At 44.1% G+C, this 13,631-nt stretch overlaps 1 protein-coding gene across 1 annotated transcript in view; it reads left to right on the top strand.

Annotated features, from left to right (window-relative positions):
* LOC121567747 (CUE domain-containing protein 1-like) overlaps positions 1 to 13,631 on the top strand; it is a 52,191-nt gene that overhangs the window by 25,467 nt on the left and 13,093 nt on the right. The window contains exons 2-7 of the mRNA XM_041877991.2: positions 2,697 to 2,823; positions 3,849 to 4,517; positions 10,439 to 10,566; positions 11,510 to 11,636; positions 11,784 to 12,045; positions 12,532 to 12,603. Of these exons, the coding sequence (XP_041733925.1) occupies positions 4,200 to 4,517; positions 10,439 to 10,566; positions 11,510 to 11,636; positions 11,784 to 12,045; positions 12,532 to 12,603 (907 nt within the window). The 5' untranslated portion in view covers positions 2,697 to 2,823; positions 3,849 to 4,199. The remainder of the gene's footprint in view (positions 1 to 2,696; positions 2,824 to 3,848; positions 4,518 to 10,438; positions 10,567 to 11,509; positions 11,637 to 11,783; positions 12,046 to 12,531; positions 12,604 to 13,631) is intronic.

Below are 13,631 nucleotides of genomic sequence, written 5' to 3'. Positions count from 1 at the left end.
ATAGAGAGTTTATTGCTCCACAAATCAACATGAAGGCCTAGCAGAGGTTATCTCCTGGTCTGTATAGAGAGGCTGTCCATAAACATTGGGCCCCGGCTCACGGCTCAGACAGTCACTGCCAATGTCCTCAGAGGCCCAGGATGGGGTGTATCTCAATAGTGTAAATGACTTCCTCTCCTCATCTCCTCTCCTTAATCTGAGCAGATGTGTAATCAATAGGATGAGCAGCCTACTTAAGACGGTTTAGATGCACCCGTAGAGTCTGTCTCGCTCTCCTGGTTCCAGAGCTGGAGCATGAAAGTGATTTCCCATGGCTGCCACTGCGCCCTGGTCACGCTTTTCTCTCGCTCACTCACTCTCTCTCACACACACTTGCCTACCGGGCAATTCCACGCTAACGGAATTGCGCTAAGACTCAGATCTTTCACTTAAAATGCATGCCAACCAAACATTTTGTAGTACTTTTTTTTGTGTGGTTTGTGACTACTATGATTTCCCATTGTAGCCAATTAAATAGCAGAAATTCCGTTACCAATTTTGGGGAAATTCTGTTGCCGATATGGTAACTGATATTTTTTTATTTTAATCACTTAATAATTCATAAACAAAATTGATATCAGTAAAAACACTAATTGATAGGTCTACCTTTACTTGTTACTTCTGTGACCTTTCATTATCCTCCATTCTCATGAGGGAGAGAAGTTAGAAAATATCTTAAAGATATGTTGGTTTTTGGTAACAGAATTACAAGGCACAAGGCAATATTTCTTAAACTTACAGAAGGTAAATATTTCTCCAAAACGAAATATGTGTTGATTATAGTTGGCAGGGGTCTTAACTTCAACATTATTGTGTTTTGATGTATTCTGGTTCCTTTTAAGACTTTTTCTGGTAGATGTTTTCTAAGACCCATTTCCTGACCAGAAATCAAAGCCTTTGCTTATTCTTAATTTTTAGTATAGAAAATTGTTGAAAAAAGTATACAGTGCATTCAGAAAGTATTCAGACCCCTTGATTTTTTTTCCATATTTTGTTACGTTACAGCCTTAAAATCCTCATCAATCTATACACAGTACCTCATAATGTCAAAGCGAAAAAGGTTTGTAGAAATTTTTGCAAATGTATTAAAAATAAAAAACAGAAATTCTTTATTTAATAAGTATTCAGACATTTTGCTAAGAGACTCGAAATTGAGCTCAGGTGCATCCTGTTTCCATTGATCATCATTGATGTTTCTACAACTTGATTGAAGTCCACCTGTGGTAAATTCTATTCATTGGACATGATTTGGAAAGACACACATCTGTCTATATAAGGTCCCACAATTGACAGTGCATGTCAGAGCAAAAACCAAGCCTTGAGGTTGAAGGAATTGTCCGTAGAGCTCCGAGACAGGATTGTGTCGAGGCACAGATCTGGGGAAGGGTACCAAAAAATGTCTGCAGCATTGAAGGTCCCCAAGAACACAGTGGCCTCCATCATTCTTAAATGGAAGAAGTTTGGAACCACCAAGACTCTTCCTAGAGCTGGCCGCCCGGCCAAACTGAGCAATCAGGGGAGAAGGGCCTTGGTCAGGGAGGTGACCAAGAACCCGATGGCCCAGAACGTAAAATAACGTTATTAACCGGTTGCCTTGCTTTTAAAAATAACGGTTTTGTTCCGTAACAGTATAGATCACTTTTGTTTCCAGTTCTGTTTCTTTTCATCAAATCGTTTAGTTATGTTCCGGTTTTCTGTTCTTTTCCCTGAACTGTTTCCAACCGCTGGCTCCTATGAACTTCACATGTTGGTGCTCATTGGGTCCTTTTACATGGAAATGACCTGCCTTCCCTCAGACTGTCTGCTGCGGAGAGGAAGCACAGAACACTAGGAGTGAACATAGTTATGTGCAGCCCTGATTTCTATAGGCCTCTTGAACAATGCCTTTTGAGATTGGTGCCATCCTAGAGATAATCCACATTACCGCAAAGTTTCCACAACTGTGAGAAGACCCGTTGTCTCAGTCTCACACACACACACAAGGCGAGATGGCCCTGTTTATGTCAGAGCCAGTCTTCATGTAAAAGAGAAGAGGGCAAAACATATGTGTGTGTGGGGGGGGTGGCAGGCAAAGTGCATAGAGGAGGGCTAAGTGGCAGACTGTCTGTGCTGCTGGACGGGGCCTGGCACTGCCATGTGGGTTGGGCTGGCACTGGATGCATTGTTCCCCCATCGCAGCCAGGGATTTCTCTTCCCAGCACTACAGGGACAAAGCAGAGGGAGGGAGTGCGAGGGGGAGAGTAGTGATAGCTATTAGCTAGGGCATCGAGGGGGAGAGTAGTGATAGCTATTAGCTAGGGCATCGAGGGGGAGAGTAGTGATAGCTATTAGCTAGGGCATCGAGGGGGAGAGTAGTGATAGCTATTAGCTAGGGCATCGAGGGGGAGAGTAGTGATAGCTATTAGCTAGGGCATCGAGGGGGAGAGTAGTGATAGCTATTAGCTAGGGCATCGAGGGGGAGAGTAGTGATAGCTATTAGCTAGGGCATCGAGGGGGAGAGTAGTGATAGCTATTAGCTAGGGCATCGAGGGGGAGAGTAGTGATAGCTATTAGCTAGGGCATCGAAAGTACGCTCCAGTTCCTCTGAGGACCCTTACATTTTTTGAATTCTGTTTTTTTCTCTCCCTCCATGGCCTCTTTCTTGTAATGGAAACCAGGATGAGGAAAATCCAGGCCCTTGGACTCAGAGACGACTCCTGGCTATAGTCCTAGTCAGGGATTCTGTGAACTAAACCCTCACTGCAACTCTGCTTTCTGTTTCAGCTGTGGAGAGGTAACCTGAAGGTAAAGGATCTTGTTTCATATTCTGGTGTTTACTCTACGTAGCATAAACTTTGATAACTAGCAATGTAAATATGTATCAAATTCAACTCCAGGCGACAACCAGATGTTAGGGTATGGGGAGCCCATGTTAACGTGTAGCCTAGGTGTGAGCTCCCATATGAACTTGCATGGAACTAGGCCTACTCAAGTTCTGAGTTTGACATTACGCCTAGCCCAGGGGTGTCAAACATACGGCCCGCTTTTATTAAAAAAGTATATATACTATATACCGGATTCAAAAATTAGAATCTTTCAATTTAAATTATTATATAAAATTCTTGCTACCAATAGAATGTTATTTATATGGGGGATACAATCTTCCCATCTCTGCAGATTTTACTGTGAAGAGACAGAATCATTAGATCATTTGTTTTGGTTCTGTCCATTTGTAGCTTGTTTTTGGACACAGGTCCAGGAATGGCTAAAGGATTGCAATATTTACCTGGAGCTAACCTTGCAGATAGCATTACTGGGTGATCTGAAAAGTCATAGTCAATCAATCAATAATATAATAATACTTTTAGCAAAAATGTTTATTTTTAATTCACAATCTGTAGAAGCAATGAGAATAGAAAGGTTCAGAACTTTTGTAAAACATCACAGTACGGTTGAAAAATATATGGCAAATAGAAATCCTATATGGATGGTGTTAAGAGATAGATGGGAGGTGTTGAATAGAGTTGAAGGATGGGACCAATAACAACTAACAACAAATAATAAAGAAAGGCGGAGTGGGGACGCTGTCCATCTTTCACCCTGAGACACCCTCTCGGACAAGGCCATGTCAAATCTTGTGGAACCATGTCAGTTTTCCCAATTATATTTCAATGGCTCTGGGGCTGTAGCCTTTTAGCCAGTAGTTGAATTGAGCCTAGGTGTTTGCTTCTGTGTAGAGCCTAGGTGCTTGTTAAAGGAGCAGTTAACTGTGCGAATTACAGAAATATGGTAGTTTTTGCTAACCCCCCCCCTCCTTATCTCCCTCTCAGGTGCTGACTGTTTTGGACCAGAGATTCAGGTCCCCCAACTTGGCACTCCACGGACCTGAAACTGGTGACGGGACGGAGGAGTGGACACAAACCAAGGACCCCCCTCGCTACAGCCAGCCGTGTTGGATGCAGCTGAATAACAAGCTGAGAAAAAGAAAGAGCATTGGACTCTCCTGCTCCATTCAGAGGACTGCCATCCATGTGGTGGTATGATGAGACTGTGAGTCAGGAGAAACACAGTCAGACGGGAGCAGAGTGATAGAGGGCGAGAAAGAAAGAAAGAAAGAAAGGTAGGTGAGTGTCAAGGTGCCCTCCTGACCCCTAGGTGATAGCACCAGTCAGGGCAGCAAGATGACCAGCCTGTTCAGGCGAAGCAGCAGTAATGGAGGCTCCAGGGGAGGTGAAGGAGGAGGGGGAGGTGGCGGTGGTTCTACCCCAGGAGAGCTCAACAACAGCCGGCCTAACCGACAGGTGCGGCGCCTGGAGTTCAACCAGGCAATGGAGGACTTCAAGATCATGTTCCCCACCATGGATTACGAGGTCATCGAGTGCGTCCTGCGCTCCAACAACGGGGCGGTGGACGCCACCATCGACCAGCTCCTCCAGATGAGCATCGACGGAGACGGATCGGATGACAGCTCTGACTCCGATGACAGCATCCCACCAGAGGTCAGTCAGTGCAGGGTCAAGGCTTCTACATGCTTTGGTTCGGCTAGACGAACCGAACGAGTGTGCTCGCATACTCCCTTAAAAGACCTTCGCTTGAAAAAGTAGAAAAAAGCGGCAATAGTTTGTCCATCTTGAGACGCCAAGTGAAGACCGCCAGCTGGTCAGCTCATGCTCTGAGTACGCCTCCTGATATTCCGTCTGGCCCCGCGGCCTTGCGAATGTTAACCTGTTTAAAGGTCTTACTCACATCGGCTATGGAGAGGGAGATCACACAGTCGTCTGGAACAGCTGGTGCTCTTATGCATGGTGCGCTTATCAATGTTGCTTGCCTCAAAGTGAGCATAGAAGGCATTTACCTTGTCTGTTAGGCTTGCGTCGCTGGGCAGCTCGCGGCTGGGTTTCCCATTATAATCTGTGATAGTTTGCAAGCCCTGCCACATCCGTCGAGCATCAGAGCCAGCATAGTAAGATTCAATCTTAGTCCTGTATTGACGCTTTGCCTGTTTAATAGCTTGTCGTAGGTCGTAGTGGGATTTCTTATAAGTGTCTGGATTAGTGTCCCGCTCCTTGAAAGCAGCAGCTCTAGCCTTTACTCAGTGCAGATTTTGACTGTAATCCATGGGTTGTAGTTGGGGTATGTACGTACGGTCACTGTGGGGACGACGTCGTCGATGCTGTTATTAATGAAGCCGGTGACTGATGTGATAAACTCCTCAATGTTATCGGATGAATCACGGAACACATCTAATCTGTGCTAGCGAAACAGTCCTGGAGCATAACATCCGCTTCATCAGACCACTTCCATAGTGGTACTGGTACTTGCTGTTTGAGTTTTTGCTTGTAAGCAGGAAGCAGAAGGATAGAGTTATGGTCTGATTTGCCAAAGGGAAGGCAAGGGAGGGGCTTGTATGCGTTTCTGTTTGTGCAATAAAGATGATCTAGAGTTTTGTCACCTCTAGTTGCACAGGTGACATGCTGGTAAAAAGTTGGTTAAACAGATTTCAGTTTCCCTGCATTAAAATCACCGGCCATGAGAAACGCCGCCTCTGAATGTGCATTTTCTTGTTTGCTTATGGCCCTATACAGCTCGTTGAGTGCGGTTTCGGTTTGTGGTGGTAAATAGACAGCTACAAAAAATATAGATGAGAGCTCTCTTGGTAAATAGTATGGTCTGCAGCGTATCATGAGGTATTCTAACTCAGGCAAGCAAACCTCAAGACTTCCTTAACATTAGAGATCGCGCACCAGCTGTTGTCAATGAAGAGACACCCCCATCCTCCCTTCGTCTTACCCAAGTTTGCAGTCTGGTCTTGATGATACATAGAAAAACCAGCGAGATGTACAGTGGGGAAAAAAACTATTTAGTCAGCCACCAATTGTGCAAGTTCTCCCACTTAAAAAGATGAGAGAGGCCTGTCATTTTCATCATAGGTACACGTCAACGATGACAGACAAAATGAGGAAAAAAAATCCAGAAAATCACATTGTAGGATTTTTTATGAATTTCATTGCAAATTATGGTGGAAAATAAGTATTTGGTCAGTAACAAAAGTTTCTCAATACTTAGTTATATACCCTTTTTTGGCAATGACACAGGTCAAACGTTTTCTGTAAGTCTTCACAAGGTTTTCACACACTGTTGCTGGTATGTTGGCCCATTTCTCCATGCAGATCTCCTCTAGAGCAATGATGTTTTGGGGCTGTCGCTGGGCAACACGGACTTTCAACTCCCTCCAAAGATTTTCTATGGGGTTGAGATCTGGAGACTGGCTAGGCCACTCCAGGACCTTGAAATGCTTCTTACGAAGCCACTCCTTCATTGCCCGTGCGGTGTGTTTGGGATCATTGTCATGCTGAAAGACCCAGCCACGTTTCATCTTCAATGCCCTTGCTGATGGAAGGAGGTTTTAACTCAAAATCTCACGATACATGGCCCCATTCATTCTTTCCTTTACACGGATCAGTCGTCCTGGTCCCTTTGCAGAAAAACAGCCCCAAAGCATGATGTTTCCACCCCCATGCTTCACAGTAGGTATGGTGTTCTTTGGATGCAACTCAGCATTCTTTGTCCTCCAAACACGATGAGTTGAATTTTTACCAAAAAGTTATATTTTGGTTTCATCTGACCATATGACATTCTCCCAATCCTCTTCTGGATCATCCAAATGCACTCTAGCAAACTTCAGACGGGCCTGGACATGTACTGGCTTAAGCAGGGGGACACGTCTGGCACTGCAGGATTTGAGTCCCTGGCGGCGTAGTGTGTTACTGATGGTAGGCTTTGTTACTTTGGTCCCAGCTCTCTGCAGGTCCTTCACTAGGTCCCCGTGTGGTTCTGGGATTTTTGCTCACCGTTCTTGTGATCATTTTGACCCCACGGGGTGAGATCTTGCGTGGAGCCCCAGATCGAGGGAGATTATCAGTGGTCTTGTATGTCTTCCATTTCCTAATAATTGCTCCCACAGTTGATTTCTTCAAACCAAGCTGCTTACCTATTGCAGATTCAGTCTTCCCAGCCTGGTGCAGGTCTACAATTTTGTTTCTGTTGTCCTTTGACAGCTCTTTGGTCTTGGCCATAGTGGAGTTTGGAGTGTGACTGTTTGAGGTTGTGGACAGGTGTCTTTTATACTGATAACAAGTTCAAACAGGTGCCATTAATACAGGTAACGAGTGGAGGACAGAGGAGCCTCTTAAAGAAGAAGTTACAGGTCTGTGAGAGCCAGAAATCTTGCTTGTTTGTAGGTGACCAAATACTTATTTTCCACCATCATTTGCAAATAAATTCATTAAAAATTCTACAATGTGATTTTCTGGTTTTTTTTCCCTCAATTTGTCTGTCATAGTTGACATGTACCTATGATGAAAATTACAGGCCTCTCTCATCTTTTTAAGTGGGAGAACTTGCACAATTGGTGGCTGACTAAATACTTTTTTTCCCCACTGTATATCCATGTCCTCGTTCAGCCACGACGCTGAGAAACATAGGGTATTACAGTTTTTCAGGTTGATAGGATAGTCTCGAATGGAGCTCATCCAGTTTGTTTTCCTGTGATTTCACGTTCGCCAATAGAACAGAGGGCAATGGCGGTCTATTGGCGCGCCGACTTAGTCACGTCAACTTCTTCGCCTACCTCTCTTTCGCCGCAGCTTCCTCTTTCGAGTCCTGGGAATTAGGGTCTGGTCCGGAGTAAGCAGAACGTAGAAATGTTTGTCCAAATCGAGGTTAGTGATCGTTGTTCTGACGTCCAGAAGCTGCTTCCTTCATAGGAAATGATGGTGAAGACATTATATACAAAAGTTAGGATCATCGTAAAAAACACACAAAATTGCAGAATTGGTCAGGAGCATGTAAGACTGCTGCTATCCACTGCAGCGCCATCATGTTGGACATAAAATACTGTAAAATCACCAGGAAATCTGCTCAAAGTAGGGTTGGGCGGTACCTAGATTTTCATACTGTCATACCCTTTCTGTACCATACCGAGGTATACGGTATTACCGGAAGTGCACACAAGGCGCTATTTCTTAAAGAAAATAAATTCGGGCAACATGGATCTCGATCCAGGAGGGGATTGATTGTCTCTGCTGTAACCAAGAAGCTTGATCTTGCCACTTAGCTAACAAGTTAGCAAACCAAATGCATAGCTGAAGCCCTGATCTGGATATCATTTATTTGACACATCTAAGATAGTAATAGTTAGTTATAAGCAGTGGCATGGCATGCACCGATTGTATGTCTACACACCCCGGTATATACGGTATATCGCCCAAGCTTAGTTCAAAGTTAATTTTATTTACGAAATATGTTCCCAAGTATTCCCACGCATAAATAGAGAGCCATATGTGATCGTATCCCAATGTATTCAAGGTTTGAAATGATTCTGTTTTTGTCAAATACTATATCGGTTTGGGAATCAGTTTGCAGTGTACAAATTATTTAGAACTATGTTCCGGCCCCCCGACCCTCCACTCAAGGAAAAATCGGCCCATGGCTGATTGTAATTGGGGACCCCCGCGTCACATCCTCTGCTGGCCTACATTTACATTTACGTCATTTAGCAGATGCTCTTATCCAGAGCGACTTACAGTTAGTGAGTGCATACATGTTTTCATACTGGCCCCCCGTGGGAAACGAACCCACAACCCTGGCGTTGCAAGCGCCATGCTCTACCACCTGAGCTACACGGGGCCTACTGCCTCACTCTCTCCCCTCCTGTTCTTGTTGTAGTCTAGGTATTAATCAATAATGCATTGTGTACCACTACCACACACAAAAAAGAAGAAAGTAACTGCAACCCATGTTGTCCCTCTAGAATATGTAGTTGAAGTCGGAAGTTTACATACACCTTAGCCAAATACATTTAAACTCAGTTTTTCGCAATTCCTGACATTTAATCCTAGTAAAAATTCCCTGTCTTAGGTCAGTCAGGATCAACACTTTATTTGAAGAATGTGAAATGTCAGCATAATAGTAGAGAGTGATTTATTTCAGCTTTTATTTCTTTCATCACATTCCCAGTGGGTCAGAAGCGTTACATACACTCAATTAGTATTTGGTAGCATTTTTCCACAACTTTGGAAGTATTCTTGGGGTCATTGTCCATTTGGAAGACCCATTTGCGACCAAGCTTTAACTTCCTGACTGACGTCTTGAGATGTTGCTTCAATATATCCACATAATTTTCCTTCTTCATGATGCCATCTATTTTGTGAAGTGCACCAGTCCCTCCTGCAGCAAAGCACCCCCACAGCATGATGCTGCCACCCCCGTGCTTCACGGTTGGGATGGTGTTCTTCGGCTTGCAAGCCTTCCCCTTTTTCCTCCAAACATAACGATGGTCATTATGGCCAAACAGTTCTATTTTTGTTTCATCAGGCCAGAGGACATTTCTCCAAAAAGTACTATCTTTGTCCCCATGTGCAGTTGTAAACCGTAGTCTAGCTTTTTTATGGTGGTTTTGGAGCAGTGGCTTCTTCCTTGCTGAGCGGCCTTTCAGGTTATGTCGATATAGGACTCGTTTTACTGTGGATATAGATACTGTTGTACCTGTTTCCTCCAGCATCTTCACAAGGTCCTTTGCTGTTGTTCTGGGATTGATTTGCACTTTTCGCACCAAAGTACGTTCATCTCTAGGAGACAGAACGGGTCTCCTTCCTGAACGGTATGACGGCTGCGTGGTCCCATGGTGTTTATACTTGCGTACTATTGTTTGTACAGATGAACGTGGTACCTTCAGGCGTTTGGAAATTGCTCCCAAGGATGAACCAGACTTGTGGAGGTCTACAAAAAATTTTCTGAGGTTTTGGCTGATTTCTTTTGATTTTCCCATGATGTCAAGCAAAGAGGCACTGAGTTTGAAGGTAGGCCTTGAAATACATCCACAGGTACACCTCCAATTGACTCAAATGATGTCAATTAGCCTATCAGAAGCTTCTAAAGCCATGACATCATTTTCTGGAATTTTCCAAGCTGTTTAAAGGCACTGTCAACTTAGTGTATGTAAACTTCTGACCCACTGGAATTGTGATACAGTGAATTATAAGTGAAATAATCTGTCTGTAAACAATTTTTGGAAAAATGACTTGTGTCATGCACAAAGTAGATGTCCTAACCGACTTGCCAAAACTATAGTTTGTAAACAAGACATTTGTGGAGTGGTTGAAAAACAAGTTTTAATGACTCCAACCTAAGTGTATGTAAACTTCCGACTTCAATTGTATATAGTAAAGGCAGCAGTAATGCCTAAAAGTAGTGCTGTTTTGTGTGCTCCAGTTACCTTATCAGACAGTAACCCAACCAGCTTCTCTCTTAACTGAAATTATTAATCTTACTGACATGACTGATTTCATTGGGTAAATGTGTATTAATGTTATTGATCAGGGCCATACTCTCTCTTGGTCTCCTCCATTCCCTGGGCCAGATTCTTGAGCGGACATTAGAACCGTACAGTTCCGACGAGGAACCTCCCCCCGTCTACTCACCGCCCACTTATGACATGCACATCTACGACAGAAAGTACCCAGAGGACCCACCCACTCCTCCACCCAGGTAAATTGTCATACTGTCACAGGAGGCTAGTGGTAAGAGCTATAGGAGGACAGGCTCATTGTAATGTCTGGAATGGAGTCAAACACGTTGTTTTACCATTCAATTTATTCCGTTCCAGACATTACCATGACCCCTTCCTCCTATATGTCCTCCCACCAGCCTCCTCTGTCCTATACTATACAGTTCAACAGATCTACACAATGCCCAGAGAAGAGTTTAACCTATCAGTCGTCTGTCTATGGTAATACTTTAATCCTGTATAGAATATGGGCATCTCGAACATGCACACTGATTACTTTATGAAAGGGAGGAAGGAAGGATTCATGTTTTAAAAATCCCAACAGGAGCTTTTGTTCACATGCAATCCCCTAGCCTGTACTCTTTAAAGCCCAGAGGAACAGAGGAAGTGGTCCTATGGGACCCTGGAATTTACATGCTCAGGGGCCTGTGGAAATCACAGCCGACCACATGCTGTTATAGTTAGTCAAGGCTCCACCTGGTGGCCATTTTAAGAACTGTGCAATTCTGTCTCCAGCTGGTGTGTGTGCGTGCGTGCATGTTTGTGTAATTGGTGCTTGTGTATCACTGGACCAGTTAATAACAATCCTCCATGTAAATGAATTTGCATCAAGCCTCCGTGTCAATGATTTATGATTCATGACAATGTCCACATTTGTTCTGCTTCACACCACCAGCTGAGAGATTCACAGTAATTTACTTCTTGGACTGTACAAAGTGGTGTGTTAAATGTGGTGACTGCTGCTCAAAGGGGATTTTATTGTAAAGACAAACAGACATTATTATTTGTGTTTTCATGCATTGCTTACTTTTCACAGCATCAATACACAATGTGTGATGTGTACATTTAGTTTTATTCTAGTATGACATGGCATATGAATCTCTATCTAGTCTGATCCTAACCTTTGACCCTTGTCTGACCTAGGTTCGAGGCCCAGCCACCTCCAGGTCACCGGCAGGTCCGCAGCTACAGGAACTGGAATCCGCCGTTGCTTGGCAACCTGCCAGATGATTTCCTGCGGATCCTGCCACAGCAACTGGACAATATACAGGTACACAGTGGATGTGAAGAAAACCACACACACACAAAAAAATACATTAGCAGTATGACATCATCATTAACAGCAGGGTGACATCCTGCTTACAGAAATCAATAGCAACTAAATTCAACCTCTCTTTCTCCATCTCTCCTCCTCTAGGGCTCACAGAGCAGTCTGTCCCAGCCTTCCTCCATCGCCCAGCGGACAGCCCAGGGAGGTGTCTCCAGGCCAGCGGCTGGTGGAGCCCTAGGGGCCCCTGGAGGGCCAGGCGGTGCCGGGGGCGTGGCGGGGGCAGGCACGGAGCAGGAGCGTAAACTGAAACAGTACCTGGATGATGAACGCATCGCTCTGTTCCTCCAGAACGAGGAGTTCATGAGGGAGCTGCAGCGCAACCGCGAGTTCCTCGTCGCCCTGGAGAGAGGTGTGTGTCATGCACAGATAGGCATACATGGTCACCTGCATGATATACTTTTAACACACTGAATACATGTTCGGGACACAGTAGGCTAGTACAGTAGTCAAGTTTATGCTTTCTACGGAGCAAGTCCGCTACTGTTGAAAATGCTCTTGGGCGGCATGTAGCTTAGTGGTTAAGAGCGTTGTGCCAGTAACTGAAAGGTCGCTGGTTCTAATCCCCGAGCCGACTAGGTGAAAAATCTGTCGATATGCCCTTGAGCAAGGCACTTAACCCTAATTGCTCCTGTAAGTCGCTCTGGATAAGAGCGTCTGCTAAATGACTAAAATGTTATGCTAGTTGCAAAGTCCCTTGTCTATCTCATGATGTTTTATCCTAGTTGAAATTTGGGAACCATGTCCCACTTTCATAAAGGTTTCTTAATAATAGTGTACATTAGATGCTGCTATGTGTCCCATATTGCGTCATAACATCCAGCTCTCTCTGTTTTAGATCGCTTGAAGTATGAATCAAAGAAATCCAAGTCCAATCATTCATCCGCTTACATGGAGAATTCCACAGCAGGTAGATGTCATTCATAAGCTTCACCAGTAATGGTGTGTGTGGATGTGCGTGTGTTTGCATATACCCTACCAGTCAAAAGTTTGGACACACCTACTCATTCAAGGGTTTTTCTTTATTTTAACTATTTTTTACATTGTAGAATAAAAGTGAAGACATCAAAACTATGAAATAACACATATGGAATCATGTAGTAACCAAAAAAGCATTAAACAAATCAAAATATATTTGAGATTCTTCAAAGAAGCCAGCCTTTGCTTTGATGACAGCTTTGAACACTCTTGGCATTCTCTCAACCAGCTTCATGAGGTAGTCACCTGGAATGCATTTCAATTAATACATTTGAAATTTGTGGAATTTCTTTCCTTCTTAATGCATTTGAGCCAATCAGTTGTGTTGTGACAAGGTAGGGTGGTATACAGAAGATAGCCCTATTTGGTAAAAGACCAAGTCCATATTATGGCAAGAACAGCTCAAATAAGCAAAGAGAAACGACAGTCCCCATCATTACTTTAAGACATGAAGGTCAGTCAATCCGGAAAATTTCAAGACCTTGGAAAGTTTCTTCAGGTGCAGTCGCAAAAACCATCAAGCGCTATGATGAAACTGGCTCTCGTGAGGACCGCCACAGGAAAGGAAGACCCAGAGTTACCTCTGCTGTAGAGGATAAGTTCATTTGAGTTACCAGCCTCAGAAATTGCAGCCCAAATAATCTCAACATCAACTGTTCAGAGGAGACTGCGTGAATCAGGAATTCATGGTCGAATTTCTGAAAAGAAGCCACTACTAAAGGACACCAATAATAAGAAGAGACTTGCTTGGGCCAAGAAACACGAACAATGGACATTAGACCGGTGGAAATGTGTCCTTTGGTCTGGAGTCCAAATTTGAGATTTTTGGTTCCAACCGCTGTGTCTTTGTGAGACGCTGTGTGGGTGAACAGATGATCTCTGCATGTGTAGTTCCCACCGTGGAGCATGGAGTAGGTGGTGTGATGGTGTGGGGGTGCTTTGCTGGTGACACTGTCTGTG

The sequence above is a fragment of the Coregonus clupeaformis genome, chromosome 6 (genome assembly GCF_020615455.1).
Source record: "Coregonus clupeaformis isolate EN_2021a chromosome 6, ASM2061545v1, whole genome shotgun sequence".
NCBI classification, from domain to species: Eukaryota; Metazoa; Chordata; class Actinopteri; order Salmoniformes; family Salmonidae; genus Coregonus; species Coregonus clupeaformis.
This window is presented reverse-complemented; position numbering and strand designations above follow the sequence as displayed.